The 23,650-nt window shown below is 41.7% G+C and overlaps 1 protein-coding gene across 1 annotated transcript in view; it reads right to left on the bottom strand.

Moving 5' to 3' along the window:
* Positions 1–1,085: 1,085 nt before the first annotated feature.
* Positions 1,086–23,650, bottom strand: part of PTCHD1 (patched domain containing 1) — a 40,064-nt gene continuing 17,499 nt past the window's right edge. Inside the window, exon 3 of the mRNA XM_064646796.1 lies at positions 1,086–8,690. Coding sequence (XP_064502866.1) covers positions 7,036–8,690 — 1,655 coding nt within the window. The 3' untranslated portion in view covers positions 1,086–7,035. The remainder of the gene's footprint in view (positions 8,691–23,650) is intronic.

Here is a 23,650-nt window from a genome sequence, read left to right as displayed (position 1 = left end):
AATTGATATAATTTGAGTTTCAATTTCAGACAGAATTTTTGTCAACAGTGCTTGTGGATTCTGAATTTAAGGCAATGTGAGAAAGAACAACTGAAAGGGACAAGGCCAGGAGCTGTAACAGGTGGCAGGAGTCACCTTTAAATTGCAGACCCAAACTTCCCCTTAAAATAAAGTGGTCAAAAGCCCTTGGCAGCCCAAACCTACCCGATCTCAGGCCTGCTATTGTTTTCAGTGACTTGGGCTTGGATCTGGCTCACCTGCTTTTTACAATAAAGTAAATAATATCTCATTGCTACAGCCAGATGTGACAGAGCATCTGTGATGGTCATCCATGTCCCTTGGTGCATTGGTTTGGTTCTGCATCAAAGCAGTTGGTCCAGGTGGGCCTATAGGGGTGCTGCTCCCCTTCTCCAAAACATTAGGGAAAAACTGTAAATGGGTGATCTCTCTGGGTATGGGAAGATGGTGGAACATAGTCATCAGAAGATCCTGGGCCAGCAGCCGTGGTTCTGCTGGTGGGAGAGGTGGGTCTCTCAGTGATGATGGGGCTTCCTAAGTTTGTGGATGCTAAGGTCTTGATAAGAACATTTTTAATAATAGTATTTCTGTTCAACAGTAATACTTCAGATCTACGTACCTACCAGATTTCAGTAGGTCTAGTTGTTGTCTGAGGAGATAACTCTAAGTTTTTGATCAAATCAATTGGAGATTTTTACCTTAGCTGCTGCTTTGCCTGCTCAGATTGGGGTTTTGATGCTGGATTGTCTAGGAACCCCCCAAAAAAGGACTTAGGTCCCAGAAACATGGAAATTAATAGATGGGGAATGCATTTTCCCTGTGCTTGCTACCAAGCAGTGTGCACCCTGGAACAAGAGGGGCTACTGGAGAAGCAGTGTGCCCATTATCTTTTGGGTGTTGCTGGCTCTATGCTGCAGCAGGTGCCCCTGAACTACTCTACCATCCCTCTCTGAGGGGAGTTGGAGAGGACGCACATTCTGATTATTTGGGTTAGGTCAGGAAAATCAGTTTGTTACGTTGGTGATGGCAAGGGATTTCTGTAACAGTTTGGGAGCACAGGAAGCAAAGAGAGAGACAGCCATTTTATTTCAGGCTTATGCTATACATTGAGATTCATTATACAATTTTCCCCCTAAATTAATACAAAAATAGTAAAAATTGGTTAAAAAAAAGCCCAAAAGAAACCCTTTGACATCTTGCAAGCCATTTATTTGACGCGCAGGTTAAGACTTCTTGGAGCTTAAATAACCTAGAATTGTTTATACTGATCTATTTTTTTTCCTTTTTCCAAAATTAAAAAAAGGTAATGACTTGCAGAACGCCAACACCATCAGAACAATTTGTGCCTGAGAAGCAGCTGCCCCAGGCAGGTGCTCATGATGCTGAGGTGCCCTCTCTCCAGGCAGGAAGCTGTGCCAGGACAACCACAGGGCAAACGGTGGCCTGTCAGGGCACTCACTCTGCTCCAACCCGTGCACCATGGACAGGAATATGTGTTCAAATCCCCTCTTGGGATACTTCTGCCACATATTTCTCAAAAAAAACCCCAAAACAACCAAACAAGAAATTCACCATTGTACTTTCCTGGCAGCGGATGGGTTTCACAAGGGCTCCCTGGGGGCCAATCCCCACCACAATTTAGAGCTAAAGCTCCTCCCTGTTCTCTACTAAGACTGGGGAGGAGGGATAAAGTTGCCCCCACCCCTGCACTGTGTTGGGGTCACTGGGGGTGCCCTGCCACAATGGTGTAGTGCCTGGCCACGGGTGGAAGATGCTTCCTACCTTTGGGGAGGGGAAGGGGCTCTCTCCCCTCCCTGCCTCCTTCTCATCAGAACTGTGTGTACCCCAGGAAGGCTTACTTATTTCAAAATATTTATAAGAAAATAAATGACAAGTACTTTTAGTGATAAATGTAAGGAAAAAGCCATGGAAGAAATACTTTGTCCCTACATAGCTAATTGTACAATTTGACTTGTACGGATCTGCGTTTTAACATGTGCAAAGGCAGGGGAGAAAAAGGCTCTGGGTAATTCCTTCCAACCAAGATCTTCCAGAAAGTGTTCCCAGAGGGCTCGTGCCTTACCATGCAAGTCCTGGTTCATCAAAACCCAGCAGTGCTGTCCCAACATGAGGCATGGGAGGAGTGAGCCATGCCCACATGGGAGCTAGTGCACTCTGCAGGCTGTGCATCTCCGGGAAACACCAGGCACGGCCGTGGGATGGGGACAAGGGCAGTGGCACCACCACAGCCCCTGGTCTGGCATCCCCAGTGCCCACACAGCAGTGTTGTTCCAGCCCCTACTGCACTCCCATCCAGTTGCCAGTTCCCAGTCATGCCAGAGGTGCTACTGGGGCCCACAGCAAATCCGCAGCTAACTCCTATTAACTCAGCTTCCCTTCCCTGCATCTCCCTTAACATGCTACCTGCTTCCGAAGTAAACAAATAGGAAAACCCACCATTTTGCTAAGTTTTGAAGTAACTGGTTCTTCTATCACAAAACCCATTTGCTTTGCTGGCTCTCAGTTTTTCAGAGAAGTCACAGTCTTCCTTCTGATTCCCCTGATCTCTACCCAGTCATGCCATCGCTTTGTTTTGTTTTCCCTTTGAATAAAAATAAAGAAGGTGTTGGCTGAAGGGGGATTTCATGGCTCACAGGAGGATAGTCAGCCTAGAGAAAAGCATTTAGAAGTACACCTTTCAATTTACAGTACATGTTTTACCTGTATTCAGTGCTGGCTCAGAAAGCTTTTGAGAGCAGATGCAAATCCTCTCGTGGCTCAACATAACCTCAAGCCACTTTGATACTGTTTTCCCTCCAGGTTCACACAGTTGACCATGATAAGTGTATTTGCTTGTCTTTGGAAAAGAACCTCTTTTTCTTTGACAGACAGGTTTTTCTCAGCCTTCCAAATCTAATTTTAATCTAACTAGAACACTTTCATATTTCTGCTTTGGGCAGCAAATTCTGCCTTCATCAATTAATTTTTATAGTGTAGTTATTACAGCTCTACCAAATTTTGTCTCTTCTTTTTTTTCCTCCTGTTAGAATACTTGTAAATTGAAAGTGGACTTCTACTAAGACAACATTAGAAATTATGTTACAACAAAACCGGACTGATCTTGAGGGCCATTTGCACGTTGGTTGGCTCTTTTCCCCCATGCTTACCCTGTAATTAAAAATAAATTGTACATCATACCTTACTGTATGGAATTTTATGTTTGTAGAAGATACATGTGCTCAGTGGGCCACAGTCCTAGATAGTCTTGTCAGCCTTAGCTAAAACTTTCACTGTTAGATTTTAATCAGTGCCTGACAGTGTACAATACCCTGTTCTACTCACTGAATTTATAAAAAAATTGGGTAATCTATACTGCAAACAAAACCACAGTGATACCTGGGCTAAAAAGCCACTTAAGAGTATGACAAAAATCTGCTTAAGCCTAGGTAGTCTTCCAAAATGGAAGTTCACCAGTAAAGGCAAACTTATGCACAGTTAGCCACTGGGAGTGCTTTGGACGGAGAACAGAGCACAGCATCTGCACCTACTGATCGATCAGCGCAGGGAGGACCAACTGATTTTGGTGAAGATAGTTGCTCCAGAGGAAAAAGTCGAAGGGGATAAAGGCCAAAGTGGCTTAGCATAGTCTGAAACCTTGAGAACACGCTGTTTCTGGTTCATGTTGAGGTATTCAAGCTACCTGTAGAGAAGGAATATTTGGTGCATCCCTCAGACACATCAGGATTCAGGCAGAAACCTCACCGACCCAGGATGAGTGCACCTTGGATACTTTCATGGCTTTACCTTGCTAGCCCTGGATGGGGGGGAATGAAATGGCAGCCTGAGGTGAAACACAGTGAAAAATATAGGTAAGTTGGTTTTGGCTCTGATCAGGGTTTTCTCTCTTTTGGGGATGTTTCAGTCTCCTGCCTGTCCTGTCCCTGTGTAGAGAGGGGCATGGCTCCTCTTCTCTGACCCAGTTCAGGGCAGCTAGCAGGAGTTACTAGTTACTGGAGAGGGTAACATGGCACTGTGGGGAACTGCTAGGAAAGGAATATGCCCTTAAAAAGATTTTTTAGGAAGGAGTTGGACAAACATCCTTCAGAAATGATTTAAATGCTGTTGACTCTGCCTTGGGGCAAGGGGGTGGACTGCCTGACTTCTCACCCTGCCTTCTTGGACACCCAAGCCTGTTCTGCAGTCATAGGACTGCCTCCACATCCTTTTTCTGACAGGTTTGGAGATATAGGAGTAATTTTATCCCTGGTTTTATCAACTTTCTTGGAGATCTCTGAAGGCCATACATGCTGAAATTTAAGGAGAGGCCTCTGAAACTACAAGCTTGTCTTTGGACATCTCTTTAAAGACACTCCTGTCTACACACAGCAATTAGATGTCAAGATGTTTATGGTAACCACCTTTGTGTCTAGTGTTTGCAAGTAGATAACGTGACGGATAGCAGAGGTATAAAATCAGTGTTTGCCATGTATTTCTCTCTGCAGTGTAAAAGCAACCTCTTTCACACATATCCCATTTCCAAGTATTCCACAAGTCAGTAGATTGCTGCAGAGGAATTGCAATTCCTCTGTAACTCTCAACTAATTTGCTAATGCCCTCAGAAGTTTAAAAACCACTGCAGCTTCTTGTTGAACAGGCAGGAGATAGTGTGACTCTTCTTTAAATGAAATTGTGATAATCACAGAAAATCTAGAGTGAAGTATATTTAATGAATGATTTTTGGCTGGAAAACATAGCCCCAAGCCTGACTCTAAAGAAAACAGGGGAAACAGATCTTTTTCCTAGTCTTACATTCATTTGGCTGTCTTCAAGGTGTCCACCTGGGTTCTGCCAAGGCTGAAGTTGTTGTTACAGCTTCCCAGCTGCTACCGCAGCAACTGTTGTTTATTTAAGCAAAGATCCTGTGCATTCCTGGACACAGCTTCCTTTCTTCTGGTCAGAGAACGGACGTATCCAGGGGAAAGTAAATGTTGCCAGCTGCGCTGCTGACTTTTTTTGCTAGTGAGCATGTAGTGTTTTGCTTCAGGGCAAAATATCTGGTTATCTTCTTTTCTGCTAGGAAGAATGCTTCAGAATTATCTCTTTGCTTGAAAATTAACATTCACTCAGTGGCATTTGCGGGTTTCGCACAGGGTATTTGGGGATCACTGGGACCGGATGCTAAAGAGATGTTTCATGCAATGAAGCATACCCTGGGTTTGTGACCACAGACGTGCTAATGACTGTGCAAGTACCACAGGCAGCCTCCCAAGCCACAGTGCTCCCAGTGGTCCAAGCCTCATGGCTCCTGCAATATCCTTTCCCCTCCACATACTGTCACTGAAGCAAACCTTATGCCAAGTGCTGAAAACTTTTCAAGTACTCTTACTTTCCGGATGAGCTGCAAAAAGGAATCTGGCTGTAATACATTCAACTTGCACCACAAAGCAACAGTCCATATATTCATGAGACCACCCAACACACCAGTCAGCTTCCTGATACCAGGTTTTCACAGGCAATGTATAGTCGGAATACTCTCAGCAAAACCTACAGAATTGGCTTACATATCCCCACTGGGGTTCAACCACATGATAAAACCTTACAGTAATGAGCCTGTCGCTCTTAAGGGTGGAGGGGGTGGAGGAGGAAAGAGATGCTGCTTTATCTGTATTACTCCACATCACAGATGCTGACAGAATTATTGATTTAGAACTCACAGCTCCAAAAAGACTCAGTAATGTAATCTTTTTAAGTTTTTTTTTTCTTTTTTCTCTCAGAAGTGATGTTTTCAATAGGCTCCTTAGATATGGGCTCTTTGGGGACGTTGTTAAACTCGCTGCTGCTAAACCACAGTCCCAGCCTTCAGTTTGTTCCACACAACTCTCACGGTCTACTGTCTCTTGGAAGAGCCCATAGCTGTTAAGGTCTATTGCTTTACAGGTACTCTAGGAAGATTGAGGGATTAAGTTATACATTATGTAAAACTACCCACTAATCCTCTTAGTGTGCATTACCAGTGAATGGCCTGAAATAGGCTCTCACTAAAAGAGCCCTAACATTCACTTTCTTGATGACATTTTAGTATTTGAGGTTTGTATCATGGATTTTGGTGCTGAAATATTCAGTACACCATCTTCTATCTGCTGCTAGATCCACTCACATGTCCTCGTAGAGTGCTAAAAAAATCGCAGTTGGTAAAGCAGATTACATGTTTAACTAGTAGCGAGACATGTATAAAATAGAATTATATATTTTCTAGAGTGACAGAGTCACCTGGATTTTTTTTTTTTCTTTTTTGTTTTTATAAGAAAAAGAAACAGCTATAAAACCATGATTAAAAATGTTACAAGGGATGATTTCCATTTTAAAATAATGATATTTTTAGAAAAAAAAGAAGTGATTTATAACATAAAAGTGTTTGGAAAGCATTTGGTTGCTGTGTACTGCCTTCTTTCCCAGTACAGTTTGCTATCTTTTATATAGTCTTGCATAAATGTTTAGATTAGGGGAGAAAAGAAAAATTAAATGTGATGGCTAAGACTTATAAGAGCTGACTCACTGACTTGAGTTATTGCTGTGCAGAAAGTTTGTAAAGCCTTTACATCCAGCGAACATTTAGTGCTACTTCAGCCTTGACAGTTGACCTTTCAATATGATTTGGTTTAGCCACAATAATTGCAGCATCTGCAGTACAGGCGATGCAGATGACTGCTTAGGAACCCAATTGTTCTCATTAGATCTTACTTCATGCATCTAAAATTCAACTCCCCTTTGCATGTGTGTGAAAATTGAGCAAGGTACAATCCCCTGGCTCTTTTCTTTTTTTTTTTAATTTATTTTTGATTTCTCCCATAATTTTGAATATTCCTGGATTTAGCTTAGAGGAGGGAGGGAAAACTTCCAAACTCCTTCCTCTCCCCAGATATTTAGTCAGTACTGGTTTCTTTTCTTTTTTTTTTTTTTTTTGTTTTGTTTTGTTTTCAGTAAGACCTCGTGTAAAAAAGCAACCAACAAATCAAGTTAGACTGTTGTAATTTGGTCAACCACTCGGGTGCTATCCATATCCACCATTTCAACACACTCTATTTCCTCACGGTTTTCAGGATTCTTCTTTTCTTTCCTCTTCTTCTTGGAGGGTGGCAGGAAAGTCAGTATCACAGGTAAAATGGCAAAGCAGTGAAAGAAGGTGACTAATGCTATTAAAAACAAGCACCTGAACAGTGTACGGGTCAGATTTGAAGGCACAGCTGCAAGAGGAATCAGACCAACAATATAGCAGAGGTAGCTCTGCAAAATAGCTACCCCATGCACTTCCAGGGCATTTTTCACCCATTTAGTTCTTGTGAGCTCTTTGCCCAGGACAAAGGTTGATAACAGTGGAGCACAGTTGTCAATTGTATAATTAATTCCGTAAATTAAGCACAACACAGAAATACAATCTAGTTCCACTTTCCACAAGGTCATAAAACCTATAACTCCAAATTCAACCGAGGCAACAGTTAGAGTGAGCCAGACATTGATCAGAGAGTCTGCGACCAGGAATGCAGAGAAGAAGAGCAGAAATAAAGCACTAATGCAGGAGTTTTGTAAGGGGGCTCCCACTGAAGAGGCATAACGATCCATGTACACAAATGATGGATTGAAAACGATGAATTTCACCTTGGAGGTGAGAGAGAGCTTCCTCAGGGTCTCCAGGAGGTCATAAAGTTCTTCCCTCTTGGTTTCCATTGTCTTTGCCACCAAGAACATCCTGGAGGCCACAACATCAACTTCATTGTTGTATTTCTTGGAGAAGATGATATCCTCTGAAAAATGGGCAAACTGAGGGGTCTTCAGGAAGGAGTTCCTCAACATATCAGTGAAATTCTTCTTGGGCAATCCGGTAGATATGTTGTGTTTCCTAAGGTAATTTAAGTAGCTTTCGAACCAAGATATCCTCACAAAGCCCTTGGTGTACTCCAGCACGTCCTCCTGGACACTGGTGTTCCAGTACTCGATTGACTCGTAGATGTAGAACCCAATCACTGGGCTGTAGTTACTGAAATACTTCTGCTGGGCAGTTGTATACTCGATGGTTCGTGTCGCAGTCGCTACGATGTTGCTCAGCTCTGACCCTTCACTGACCTGCAGGTAGCCCATTAAGGCAAAGGAAATATAAACAAGGTAAAAGAGAACTACAAAAGGCTTGACATAAGTGTTTGTTATCCAGTCACAATAATAGCGTTTCAGGAACCACACCAAAAGATGACTCTCGTAAGTGTTCGTTTCCTCTGAATCATCTGTGTCCTCACTGAATTTGGCTGTCAGAAGAAACCTATACCATGCAGGCTTCTCTTGCAATACCTCTGGCTTTGGTACCTTTCTGCAGAAGATACTATGCTGGTAGTTGTTTTCTATGTAGCCAGTAAACACCAGGCTGGAACCATAAAAGGAGAGTACATAGAGGTAGTTGAAGAAAATTGCAATACAGGAATTGCAGCAGAAAATCCTGGCTGCTTCAATGTTAGTGAAGGGACTGGCACCTATTCCAAAAGTGACCAGGTACATGGCAGTGGTGAGAGAAAACGAGAGCATGGAGTCTGCAAATACGGCTGCAGTCCTCTCTTTAACGTGTTGGTCTTCTCTAGTTTTTCTCCAGGAGGACAACATTTCAAAAGTCCCATATAACCCATGACCTACAATAGAGAACAAAGTGAGCGTTTAAAGTACTTGAATCAACACGTGGAAAAATGTAATGTGGACATGCTGAAAACTCAAAGATGACACAGCCATTACCCATGCTTGAAGGAAACGTCCTGCAGAAGAGAGAAATGATTATGGAGGTGTGAGCCACAGGAGTGCATTCGCTACCTGACTAGCAAGCCTTACTGCCAGAGCTTGAGAGTTCTACATCACTGAGATTCATGGGTTAAAGAAAAACAATTCTTTTTTCTGGTTGGCTGTTTCATTTCATTATTTCGGAGTGCCTGTGATGGAAGATGCTTTCAAATTAGTTTTTCCTGGTGATGGTATCTGACCTGTGATGAAAACAAACAACTACAACCTGAAGTGCCTATGCAGGAAGCAGAGCAGTAGTTGGCTGCTTTGTAGAAAATCTGTAAAAAATGGAAATTCCATATAAGCTGAAAACTGTCAATTAAATTAGTCACTGATTTGTCCACGTCCTGTACAAATTTTCTGTCAGGAAAAAGAAATCCTAGAAGCAGGACAAAGAAAGCACAAATAAATTTTAGAGATGCAGAGTGGTAGAGCTGATATAGAGCTGCTTAAGGCATTGGTCTTCTTTATATATCTAAGGGCTTGTAAAAACAAATACAGCCATATTTTCCTTGGCAATGCCTACATTTGATAATGTATTTAATTGACTCTTAAAATGGATATACCATTCACGAAAGGAGATTAAGATCTACTGACCTAAAATCCTGTGTTTAACCCCCAAGTGCAGGTAAATCAGGAAAAGTACATGGTTTTATCTTAATCCTTGGTTAGTTGTCTTCCTCTTAGAGTTTCTATTTTGTGACTGATAGTCAAGATGCATTTGGAGGACATAGACATCTGCTCTTTCATAGTAGACCTGAGCTGGGAACTCAGCCATTGACCAGCTACCAGGTGAGAGGGGCTGAGGTAAAAGTAGGCTGGTGATTTACAGAGATGAACAGAATATAGTCTTCGTAGCACACCTAAAATGTAAGACTGTAATATTTTCTCATAATAATTCGTATTAAGTTCATCTTTACTTAACAGACTCCTTCCATCTAATCCAACCCTCTTTGCTGCCTTTTAATTCCTCCTCCTCGTTCTTTTGCATATTTTGCTATCACCTGTCTACCTCTCTGGTCTGCTCTTAGATTATCTTCAGAAATTCCCAACAGCTGTGTTTTGCTCTTACCCATCTTCCCTCATAATCAGTGCTAAATTAGTTGCTGATAACACTGAAGTGTAATCACTGGACTTTTGAAACTGATGCTCCAGTCAAGCAGGTCAAGGTAATTCAGAGATCTCTCTTAAAATTTCAGGCTGTCTGCAGAGTACCAAAAGTGCTGTATCAGCTCTGTTCTCTCCACCTGTAGACAATTATCACTTCTGCTACAAGGGCTATAAATAGCCATCAAGAAACCTCAGACGAATCAGGTATTCTGGGAACTGGAAGACCATGGATATATTAGGGGGTTGGAACTAGTTGATCTTGAATGTGCCTTCCAACCCAAGACATTCTAGGGTTCTATGATCATGTTTATTCTTAAATGCACCATATAGGCTAAATATTTAATTAACTTCACAAAATAACCCTTTTGTGGTCAGCACCTTTTACTGGAGAGGCAGTTGTAGCTGATTCACTCCATCCTTCCTGAAATCCAGATTTTAACAGATGACAGAGCTGGCACTCTGTTAATGCTGAAAAGAATAGGTATTTTATAAAGAATTCACAATACAGAGCTCACGAGATAATAGGACAGCTGATGTATCTCCTCATCACCGGGTAACAAAGCCCGCACTCTCATGTATATCAGATATTTTACCTATTTTGTTATTTGGAGTCACGGCATGGACCTTGAATGTCCAATTTGTAGCAATATTACGGTCCTGGTTTTGGCATTCATCTTAATTTTCCCAAACAATGTTTTACAGCTGCTTTCAGAGGCCAGGTCGAGACTGTCAATTTGATAACTAGCACTGTGCCCCCTCTTAAAGCTAATGGGGAATACTGGAACTCCCCAGACATAAAATCAAGCAAAAAGCACAATCAGTGACTGGCACCCCGTTGCTAATTATGCTTCAAATAGTTATGTTCTAGGCTCAGTAGGGAAAGCTATTAAGCTTGCTTTCAGTGTGTTCTTTGTAAAGACAGACTGACCTTTATTTAAATGTAACTGATCACTTGCCAAAGCAGGGAGTGAGAGGTTTAATCCATTTATGGCTCCCATAAGTCCTGCAGACAGGCTTCTCTGAGAATTTCACATGGCATCATATGCATTAGCTTTGAGTGAGCAAAACAGAATAAAATGAGGTCATTGAATATTACAAATTACTTCCATCATGAGCTTTAGCTATAGCATGCTTTTGTAAAAAAACCCATTTCAACGTTAATAGGCTCTTGCCTAAAAATACTCAAATAGTCATATTAATTTGGAAAGCCTTTGATTCTGCAATGAGAGAAAGAAATTAGAGCTAGTTAAATATGATGCTAAACATGACTTTCTAAGAGGTATAAGATTTTGGATAATGTCTGATAACATGATTTCCAATACCACACACTTTCTTTAAGTAGGAAACATAAAACCACACTTTGCTGATATATAGTTTTCAAGACTACCCTAAAATGGAATCTGATTTAGAGAACTGCTCAAGTAAATGCATGAAGAGGCGTCACCACATGTGCTCCACAAAGCCAAGAGAAAAATATTTGGATACTCTTCTATTTTAGGATAGGTTCCTTTTGTTGTTTGCTACACAATCTGTGTGCTAGGAATGGGTATTTTCCTTCAATTGTACAGTTTGTGATTTCTCTGTCCACTTGTATAATAGCTACAGAATTATCATTTACCTTTAGGAGGATATGCCTAAATGAAAGTTGCACACTTTTTGCATCAGCGGCACTACTGACCTGACCAGTATCCTCTGAGAACAAAATTAGGCTGCAATTCATGCACAAACCAGGCATGGCAGTCAAATGATTAGCTGTATTTAGCTAGGATGGGATTTACTTAATTTACTCCTCTAAATATTGAGTGTAAACACAACTTGGAGTAGCAATCTCCAACACTGTCTAACTCACTGATGCTCATGTAAGTCTAACCCATTGAGATTAGAGCAGATACCTCCATGGAAGCATTTTGTGAGAATTTTTTTCACTTTTCTGCTATTTCAAAGTTTCCATTTTTTTCATTCATAACCAATTTGCAGTAATTACCTCTATTTCTCTAACTGGTGCTATGTCTGCTCTACATAATATTAATGAGAAGAAGGCAATTTTTTCCTTGTAAATAAATTCTGCAATTGCTTTAACTGATTTTCTCTTTTTAATAGAGATTTAGCCACAAATCTGCAATCATTTAGAGCAATTTGTTCATTATTCACGGTCATTCAGTAAATAATAAATATGATCTCAAACAGCTAATGGGCTACTGGAGATCTTTTCCTGTTGACATTTACTTTTATGATTCACTGGTCATGCCCTACAGTCAGGCTGCACAACCATGAGCTAACAAGGACTACACAGAAAGACAGGGTATTTTTAAGAAAAAGGGGTTCTGAAGGGGCAAAGGAAAATGTTAAAGGGACAGGAGAAAGGTATTGGATAAAATGGGGATCAAACGTTTTTCTTTATTCTCTTTTTCTGCTACCTAGCATTTAGGAGATACTCCTACCATATCTTGGATGACTGGGAACAGACGTTCTGGCTTTTGTAGTCAAAGAAAATAAAGAAGATAGTTACTGTTAATTCCGAGGAGCTTACAGTTTTTACATGCTGAGGTGGGCTACCTTTAACTTTAGAACTTAATGATAATACCACCAACTAAACCAATCACTTGGGCCTAGCTTAAACACAGCACTTTTATGAGTAGCCTGAAAATGCTATAAAAAGTTTCATTTTCCTCCTTCAGAATCAAGCCTTGCAATTACACATGCTCTGCAAAATCAATGCAGAGCATGCATGAGGAAAAAAAAGCCCTTGCAGAAAGTTGTTAAAACTAAAGCAACATTTCCTCTTCTTTACAACTGTCAAATTATTTACCTAATTTTAAAATACTACTTAGGTGCAGGCACTGAAACTATTCTTTTTAGTACCATTTTAAAACCTCAAAAAAGAAATGCATCCTTTGTGGTTAAGTGGTTGCTCAAAGGGTCTTTACAAATGGGCATCAGCAGCCCAGGCTTAATGTTGGCTCTGCTCCTGACTGGCAAACTGCAAGACCAAAGCAGAGAGGGGTGAAGGGATTTAAGCAGCCCCAGAGCTTGTGGGAGGGCAGTAAAGTGACCTCCTGGTCACTGCAGTCAAAGACCAGTTCTCTATTCATTTGGCTTAACTGCTTCCCTGAAATAAGGGCTGTTGCCTGCTTTTTTGTTTAAAGATTATGGGATATGTTAAGTTTTGATGTCGTGAAGATTAGGTTTGCATATTCAAATAGACTTCTGTAAGAGAAATTAAGGTGAATGGCTGAGAACAATGTTTTGGTTCCTGTTTTTGCAGTTTTACCTACCTGTGAAACTAGAGAGTAATAGTACACTCCAGGTCTTGGCTTTTTTTCCCTTACTGTTTTGAAGGTTGTATGTCTCTGTATGTGCTTGATACTTGAGTAAAATCTCTCTGAATAAAGCACCAATTACAGGTTGTGAAGTTCCAGCCTTCTGTGTGGAAGGTTGCATTTCAGGGGTAATCAATTTTATTAATCCCATTTTAACGCAGAGGTGCACAAAATGCTAATAAAGATTGATCTCCACCTCAGTGAGGCTGAAGGCTGCACCAGTACATATGTTGCCCATTAACTGCCAGAATTAAGGCCAATAAAGCATCAAACTGTCTTCCTAAGGGGGCACACTTCTCTAGTGGCAGAGCTGAGTTAGGGGGTGTTTCTCCCTTCTCAGGCATTAGTTCCCATCTCTTACTAAAGTTTGCTGCTCCCACATGGCTACTAACTAAAGGAATGGTTGGGATTAGAAAGTAGCCTTTGTTTTGTGTGTGTTTTTTTTGTTTGGTTTTTTTTTGTTTGTTTTGTTGTTGTTGTTGTTGTGGGGTTTTTGTTTTGTTTTGGGTTTTTTTGTGTGATTTCTTTTTTTTTTTTTTTGAGGGTTACTTTTTAAACTGAAATCTTTTCCTGATGCTGATGGTAAAAAAGACTGGCTGAAATGGGGAATGAGTCATGGTAGGATATACGGGAGCCTTGTAAACTGGGTAGGCAAAAATTTGAAGTGGAAGCATGCTCTAATGGAATTATGGAGGTTAGGTATGGATTTTGATTTAAGGTTTTTGCTTGTATTGTAATGGATGCATCCTTGTAAGCTATCATCTGGACAAATGTTGTCCTACTTAGGTTGATTTAAGCATGAAATCACCCCACTGAATAGGAGTACTTGTCTGCAAGAGGAATTTAGTGTGCTGTGAAAAAGGGTGTGAAGGTACAGAGGGCAAACTATGTTGCACCAGCTTTCTTCGTGGGTATCTGTGAAGCACAGCTTGATTCACATTCAAAGTGCAGTGAAATATCATCTGCAGAGACAAACACTGGATGAATTAACATGAAATAGCTAGGATGCTGTAAATTCATATCCCAGCTTGCTGCCAATGCAGGCAAGGTCTCAAGAACTCCACTTGTTCAAAAATAGTACATGGGAGATCAGAATATATCATATCGCAGGAATGCCCTTTCCAAAACGGTACCTGCAATAACATATGATATAATGAAGGTGCAATGAATTTTCCGAGCTGACAGTATTAAAAATAACAATGTACACTGCTCAACTCTAGGACTGCTTTCCACAGTAATGTCAACAAAGAAGCTGAGATAATTTCCCCCTGCTGACTTATTTTTTCCAGCTAGATCAGTGAGCTCATCAGCTCCCATCTTCTGACAAGCCAAGTGAAACTACTAATCCAGACTCCCTTTGTCACAGGAGTTGCAATCAACCAGCTGTTGACTGAATACCCAACCTGCCTCATGTGGCCTCTCCCAGCAGGCACAATTTCAACTTGGAACATATAGCAGGTTCAAAGTGCTACTGAATATGACAGGCAGAGCAAGAATATTTGCATCCAGCTGAAGCAAACATCTGGCTTCATACCCTGTTCTCACTAAAATAAAATAATGATCCTTCAGCACGCATACAGAATCAGCACCAAGCCTAATTTAGATAACACTTTTCACCGAGTGGGTAACAATTTACTGGCACAGGTTGAGCCAACCAGTTAAACGGTCATTACCATGCTGGTGCAACAAACTGGGTGTTACTCTAAGCAATGTCCACCTTTGTGGTCCATAAGTGGTGCTGCAACACTACAGTTTTGCTGTGTGAATGTCAGACCTCAAAGAGGGTGCCTATCATTAGACATCCCACGATGTGCAGACTTGTCTGTCCCAGACAGTTCTGCCAAGCTGAGAAAATGCACTGTGAATCCTACTTGCTTTTTCTACACTTGCCTAGGTGTTTCTGGGAGCCCAGTTCACAGCGTAGAGTCTATAGGACACTAGAGAGTCCTACAGGACACTAACATCCTCTAAGGTACTCATCTGATCAGTTGTTTCCAGGCAGCAGTGTTCATCTCAGGAGAATTGCAGCAAGGGGACTGCAGGCTGTTGACAGTTGAGTAGTCTTAAATGCATCATCATTTGCAAAGTGATTGAAGTCCCAGCCACCCAAGCACAGCCTGACTTCATTTCATCCTTCCAAGCACAGGTTCAAAGGCCAAGTAAGCCTGAATGCTATGTGCAGGCATGGTACATGGATTAAGAAGAACACATGAAGAGCAATATGGGATGGGATGTAGTGGTATAAGCATTGGCTGTACATATTGCAATGTTTTATTTACAGATCCTACATGTCTGTATTGTAACTGAATTACAGATAGGACAACATACCTCAAAAATATGACAATACTATTGAGTAGGTTCAGTATTTGCAATTATTGTTTGAAAGATGAATAAATTTTACACATAGGTACTAAGGTGTACTACAGCTGCAAGTATTAACATCTGACTTGGGATCTTCCCAAAAGAGAAACATACTGAAATTAAGTATGTCAGTCTGTTATGCATCTAGATGTGATACCATTAGAACAATCTCTGTTTTTGCTTTACATTTAAGTATTACCCATTCACCCTCAAGCATCAGGCTGATCTCTTCAACCTGTTTACAACAGCACTGGCCATTCCAGTCAGAAAGCCCCAGGCACGCCCATGTATTCTTCAACTTACTACCAGCATCAAACACACAGTGAATTGGCACAGTCACACCAGATAAAAATCTGCCTCAGTCTCTGGAGAGTTATGTTTTGTGCTGTATTCACTTGGCAACAAAATAAGAGAAACCAAAATGTTTATTAATATGCACTCAGTATCTGCTGTGTTTCACAGCTGTGGGTGGCTGTGCCCACAGAAGCGCACCGCTGAAGAGAAAGTGTCCCCGTGCAACACAGTGTATTGGCTGGTGCACGCAGAGAAGAAATCTTCAACTGGTGCTCAGTGCTTCACGCTGCGAGACCACAATGATATTTTCAGTCATAGATCCTGTAGAAAGACTCTCTGGGCCATTAAGCCCATGCTCAAATTGCTTAATGCACAGTCAGGAAAATGGGGTGCGTCTGGAAATCCAGCACAAGGTTAATGCCTCATTTAGGTCTTGTGTAGCACTCCCAAGCACAGCTCAAAAGGGGGCTAAGTTCCTCATAAGACGTGTATGGATCTGCTACACCAGAGTGATTTTGATCCCAGTCTTCTGGCAGTGAATGTCTGCCATAATATCCTACATTTTCTACATTTCTAAACTTAACTTTTGAAAATGCAGCACAGGATCAACTCTCTGTTCTCCTGTGAAAGTCTGTTTTGGTCAGGCATAGCCCTTTCCGCGTTATACTACAAAGTACACATTTGCACAAAGAAGGTACCGACGAAAAGAAACCACCCTCACATTCTAGGTCTCACCCTAAATGGTCGGGACACAGTCAGTGATGCATGAGGTACATGATGCACCCCACCTATAAGCTCCCCAACACTATTTTTTGACGTGGCAAACAAGCAACAATGAGCCAATGTTTAGAAAATGGTACAAGTCACAAGCTAATTTTAAAAGCATGATCTACATATTACTATTGAAATGAAAATCATTCTATATATAAATCCCTAGCTTTGAAGAAATACATACACACATATGTTCCTGTAATTTCTACCTATATAAGAGGAAAAGAAACAAAACCAATGAGAAGTTTTTTAATTAAGTAGAATTAAGCCTCATTACTCATAGTCCTAGACTTCACCAAAAGCCCTAATCAGCAATGGTAGTAACATAGTTCACCACTTTTTCTTTTTTGAGTATATGCATTTTTAAGCTATTCATTATGAAAAAAATCTGACTACTAAATATTTTTTAAAGCATACCAAACTGTTTAAATTAACAGCTGCTTATAATAATGATTATATGTGTAATTCAGCAGTTATGTGGTTAATCCTGGACAGTCCCATTGATTTCAATAGAATAAAAAGTACTGATTTAGGCTTTTGGAAAATGCTGGATTTTTTTCTTGTATCACCCTTATTTACTATTGAACCAACGTAATATTTGCAATTTTCTTGTTACAGTGATAGCAAGAATGTCAGATAAACACATTTCAAAACCAGAAATGCATTTGAGAGAAAACCTGAGTGGTTCTTATATTTTCAGAAAGACAGATAAGCAAACTAAGTTTTGGTTCAAAATCTACTTTTATATATACAGCGAATATTTAATTCCACTTAAGAATCAGCAAAGGCTTGTTTTGGCGTTTAAATAGCAGGCTGTCAGCTCTGTTTAAGTGTGTGACTTGCTTTCCTCTGTTTTCACAAAAGATATGGCAAAAGTTAAAAGTCATATTTCATTCAGTGCAACAGAAGGAGCTGAGCGTTAGTATAATTTGGTTTTAGCTGCTGGAATAGTTATGTCTGCATAGGACACTCATCTGCTGACTACCCGGACCTTGTGCAGGTCTGAACCGAAAGCATTTGAGCCAAACCTGTGCTGTATGTGCAACCCCATGCTTCTGGGGCAAACAGCAGGGGAGTGTCTGACTCTGGCTGGCCTTCAAAGGTCTCCTTGCCCCAAAGTCCCACACTCCTCCATCCTCTTTAACTCAGAACCATCAGAAAATTCTCCAGGAAGCACAGTGTGCTGTGTCTAAGCTGTTATTTGAAGAGACAGGGAGAAAGGCGCACGGAGGATGACAAGAAGAGAAGGACAGGGATCTGCAGATGCTCACTACCACTGCTGGCATGGGGTGCAGACCCTGGGGTGTGTGGGGGTAGTGGGACGCACCAGGGATGCTGTACAGGAAGGGAGAGTCTGATGCCAGGATAATAAAGGAATGACAGATATGGCTTGCAAGATGAATTCCTCTGTGATGCACCTCTAGCCTCTCTAGCCAAGGAGGTGGTTAGATCTGGAGTTAGTATGTTAAGTACCAATGGGTTCATCTCACATATGACATGCTATGACTCAAAAACTGCAAACTGATTTTCTTCATTTGAGTTTTTTGACAAATTTTATGCATGCTGTGTAAAAGAAGTATTTAAAAGTGAAAGCCTTCTGCAATCACCTGTGAAAGGTTAATGTTTACCAAGTTACAGACCAGCCAAGCGACAGCTCCTGAAGATGGAGTAAGACGCAGTGAAGTACATCCGGGACAAAATCATGTTTTAAATCTGCTTTAAATTTCTAAGCCCACAAGCTAAAATATAATTTGCTTCTAGGAGTGTTGTCCTAGTGGAATATGGGCCAGTGGAATATGGATTTGTTTACCACACTTCAAATGAGAAAGCTGCAACAAAAACATCTCAGGCATACCCTTAAATTCTCCTGTTTAAGTGATGTTTGTCACTGCTCTTACTCACAATATATAGATAAGCCGTATGTGAAACACAATGTTCAGAAAGTTGCAAAAATTCAGTTAAAGCACATTCAACCTACTATTTTAAAAAAAGTAATTACAAATTTGGAACTCAGGCTTTCCACAAAGCATCTAGACATATTCCAATTTCATTTAATCCACTTCTGGATTAAATAGTCCTCTGCCAGAGATTTCATGACCTGAAAATGGCTGGCTCCCCCTCTGTCACACATGCCTCTGGGCTACTGGCTACTGGCATTTGGGAAATGCCATTTAGTTGAAACCCAAAACATGTACCATCTCTCTCACAGATAAACCTAAAATGAAAAGTATCATCAGTTCCTGTCCCAGGTCTTCACTGACAGGTCCTGTACACAAAGTATACCACAAACATACACATACAAAGGGAGAGATAGCAAAAGGATTTTTTTCTCTAACCTCTGAACTTCCAGTATATTCTTATATATATGAAAGTTTCTCTCGAGGGACTTCACTACTTGAAGAAAATCAGGATGCCAGCGCCAAACTCTCAGTACCTGTGACTGTTTGGGACATCTCTGACAAAGCTCTCCATTAAACCATTGCATGCACTGACTTCTCTGCAGTTAAATGAATGCAGACAGTAAAAGTGTAACAGCTCTCTGTTACTTTTTGCATAAATGATTTAAACATGCTGTATCACCTGTTTTCATATGAAACAAGTGTATTTTGGAGCACCATCAGTTAAGGGGAAATGGCCATTCTTATTCAATGCCTGCACAGCACTTGGTTTCAATATTTAGCTGTTCTCTGGACTGACTTTCTACAGATAGAACTCCTCTTTTCCAAAAAGCATTGCAAATTATCTGAGTCACTGTCAGTCTTAGGAAGCCAAGAAGCATATGTGTGCAAGGATTTCACTGGGCTTTGTGGTGGTAAGGGGGGAACATGGACACATGTTGGCTGTGTGTCACATGTGGTCAATGCATTTGCACTGCTCAGGAAAGGGCTAGTACAAGTGTCTAAAGTACTCTGCCACCACTTGCATTTCAAGCTTATTTCCTTCCCATGCAATAGTGGTTTCATAGTGGTTGGGCTCCTCAAGGGGCTTGGGAAATCATTCTTCAGGAGAACTGGAATGAGGGAGACCAGCACGTGAAGGAGGTGATTAATCACCTCCCCTTTGGGCGGAAAACACTAACTTTGGTGAGAGGACTCACTGGCACATTGAGTGAAGGGTGGCCCAGGGGCTTCCTTCTGCTCTTCCGTGTGAGGCACAGAAATGCTGGGTGATGCTTGAAGGACTGCAGAAGATGCATGGCTGCTTACAGACATCAGGAAGAGACTGAGGGACTGAGGACAGAAAAAGGAGAGGAAAAAGGCGTGATGAGGAAAGTGACATGTCTAGGATTCTGCTCGGGGTATATAAACCCAGATAATTTTATGCATTTCTTAGAAGAGGGATGAAAGGAACAAACCACAAAATGTTTTAGGACTGTAACTGAGCTCACAGGGTTGAACCGGGAAAGCTGAGCAGATGGAGTGACAAAAAACCAAGTGTACTTCCAGGGCACTCTCGGAGTGCTTTGGCAGTGTGAAAAAAGAAAAGGATGAGTGGTGGAAATCACTGGGAAATCTGAAACAGCTGACATACAACTGCAGGGTATAGTTGGGACCTATTTGAGAGCCAAGGAAGTTACTGAAGAATACAGGGGAAATGGTAGGAGCAATGGGCCTCACTGTGGCTGAGAAGAGAATCAGAGAGGAATTTAAAGGAAATCAAAACAAGATGGCAGAGGGGACCCACTGAGAGGAGAGGGGAACACAGGAGAAAAGATGAAGGAAGCTTAAGGAGACCAAAAGATGCTGAGAGTTGTGCTGGCATCAGGAAGGAGATGCTGTGGCCTGGAGCAGGAAGATGGGTGAGACCTGCTAGAGGAGGCTGCCAGAGACTGCAAAAGAGATGGATGAGATGGGAGAAAGGGAGATGGGGGCAGCAAGCTGAGGGAACCAGCTGAGGGAGATGTCCTTCTTCCCAGCAAGAAAAGACAGCAGAGGGGCAGTTGGAGAGGAAGAGTGAGAAAGCTTAGCTTAGGGAATAAAAAAACAGGGAGACTCAGTAAACTTCACATTTTTATTAACCGACAGCAGGAAAAATACTATACAAAGTCAAACACTTGGGTGTGTGTGCTACCTCTGTGTGTGGACTGAAGGGCACTGGGGAGACCTGGGGAGGGGCTAGTTTTCTCTCTTTGAGACTAACTGTATGTAACCAATGTTGACTCTTCAGCTTTACTGAATATAGCAAACATTTGGATGCTTGATAGGGAGGATAATGAATGCTTTTCAGTGTATATATTTGGCATTATGTTGCAATTCCCCACCAGCATGTTCTTCCAGAAAACTAAAGAAGAATCCAAGACATGTGCCTTGCTGGCACTGAAGTGCAGCTCCAATGGGTCGCCTGTGTTGGCATGTGCTGGCCTGAGCACCCTCCTCCTCTCAGGGTTTTTGTGCCAGTTGTTAGCTGCCTGCTTTGTTTAACTGCCTGTTCCTTTCATGGTCTCTAACCTTCAGCAATCCTCTCACTTGCCCTCCTGTGCTTTTCACTCCATCATCAAACACACTGACCTCCCCTCTTCTGCTTCCTAATTTTTTCCTTCTGACCTTCTTTCCCAGCTGTCTCTGATCTCACATCCCATCACCGCTACTCCAACTTTTTGCATCCATAAAGCCCCTGTACAGGTATCCCAGCTCACTCCTCCACCAGCACTGCTCTCCCCTAGGCAAGCCATGTAGCAGGTGTGCGTCCAATAAATTTGTGTTTCTCAGAAACTATCAGAACTTCTCTGCATCTGTGAAGTGCTACTACGAGCGCTGGTACCTCCAGGTACTTCACAAAGTGTTCTGCACCTCACCTGCTCCTGTGCTTCCTCCTGACAACAGCCCTGTAACAGTCTCCTTGTCCCCCTTGACGTTCCTCCACCTGTGACTGAACCTCAGGAGGATCCTGCCTGGGTCGTGCCTGACATTTCCACCTGCTCCTTCCCAGTCATCCCTCCCTGGACCTCTCTTGACTGCCTTCGCTTCCTCTCTTCCCAGAGAGGGCATGCTGCCAGGGTGGGACGTGATGGGAGGACGCAAGGAGGTGGCAAGAAGTTTTGCTGAGTTTCACACAGGGCTGGCTATCATTTCCTTTTACAGCATGCTACAAGCTCAAGCCACTCTCATAACTTCTACCTGGTTTTCCCCTGCCAGCATCGGAGGCTAAATATAAGCTGATGGAGCTGGCCCTGTGTCCCTGCCCATATCTGGCAGTGCCTGGCATTCCACCGCGATTTCAGAGGGCCGATGCTTTTCACGAACTTGGCAGCTGAAGAGAGCCACTTCTCCCTGAATAAGCTGTATTTGTTTCTGAAGGAATAGGAAACACATTGCTAGTTTTCTCTTCAGTGCAAAAGGCTATGCTGCAATTTTCTTTTGAGTGCCTATGTTCCACTCCACCTCCGGGAAAAAAAAAAGTCACGCCAAAAACTTGTTCAGACAGTGCTGCTTGTTGTTCAATGGTTTGTTTGGTAACACTGTGGTTTTTTTTCAGGAAACTGGTATTTTTAAAAAACTGGCAGTTATTAAACAGTGTTTAATGCGTAAGGGAAACTTATGATGAATATGTTAGCATCTGTGCCAGACCAAACATCTGTAGTTTTTAATGAAGCAGGCAACAGGAAATCAGAATTTTAATTCTGTTTTTCAGCTAACATTAATAATCTGCTATTTTAAATTCAACCAAGTTTTTTGGTCCGTAGGGTCAAAAATGAATAGCCCTAGTTCAACAAAGTATTCCTATTCATGAACTAGACATGTGAGTAAACTTGTCCTTAAATTACTTGTTTACACACTGATAAATGTAGATGATAGTTTTAAAAAACCACGGAGGCATATACTAATTCAAAGTAAGTCCAGACAAATGGTGGGAGCCTGCCAATTTTCCAGGTTTTAGGCTTCACTTTCATGTTAGAAATACCTGTATAAATCCAGAGCTGAGGACTAACAGTTCCTAGTTTGACTTGACAAAATATCCCCAGAGAAAACAGTGGCTGCAGCCAGCCTGCCCTCCTCTGCTACCTCGCCCCCAGCACAGCCCCTTGGTGGGGGCTCAGGCCAGTCCCAGGTATTGCCTCCTGCCTGGCTCTCACAGCTCAACCTCCAGTCACCAAAGGGGACCTTTACTCTTTTGGTGCCTACTGGGGAAGGAGGTCTCTGGCAACATCTTTCCTGGCTTCTAATTTTTTCCACTCAGTTAGCAACTAGTGAGGGGGACAAAGAAACCTGCCACAACATAAAAATCATCACAGTAGTGACATACTCAGACTACGTAGAGACACCTTTTGTGAGCTGGGTTACCTGCCTTAATTAAAAAGTAAAGTAAATTAGAATAAACTACCATGAAGGTGATTAAAACCAAAGCATGAAGTGTGTAAACTGTTATGTCATATTTAACAGGCAGGGTAGGCAAAACATATTCCTGACTACACTTACACAGCCTGAGCTTAAGACTGCCATTTGGTAAGTCATGGCTATTCAATAATTTTAAATTGTTCTGTTGATGCAAAAGTTAAGAATTCAACATCTACAGAGGCTGGTACCTTTCACTACAGCTTTTTTGTTCTTGGAATGGCTGATGTAGAAGGGATGTCACAGAAAACAGGATGAAGGAAAGCACCTTGACTGGACGTTTTTGCAGACATACTGCCTATATTATTAGAATGGGCTTGTGACTGGACGAACTATTCAGAAAGTAATTACTGAAAATATGAAAAAGTCGATAATTGCAAAACATTGCTGACCAACTTCAGTTAATACATCTTGGAAGGGCAATGATAGTCTCCAGATAAACTCGGTGAGGAGGAGAAACAGTGTGAGATAAACAAGCTATAGTTCAGCAAGGACAAGGGCAAACTTCTACATGTTGTTTGGAATAAACGACTGTGAAAACGGTAGAAAATGACATGAAGGATCTGTGAATTACCATGTGCCACCAACCAAATGCCAACCATTTCATACTGCTGAGAAAAAAAATGAACG

The sequence above is a fragment of the Pseudopipra pipra genome, chromosome 2 (genome assembly GCF_036250125.1).
Source record: "Pseudopipra pipra isolate bDixPip1 chromosome 2, bDixPip1.hap1, whole genome shotgun sequence".
In the NCBI taxonomy this organism is placed as follows: Eukaryota; Metazoa; Chordata; class Aves; order Passeriformes; family Pipridae; genus Pseudopipra; species Pseudopipra pipra.
The sequence above is the reverse complement of the archived record's forward strand: the minus strand, read 5'-3'. Positions and strand labels throughout refer to the sequence as shown.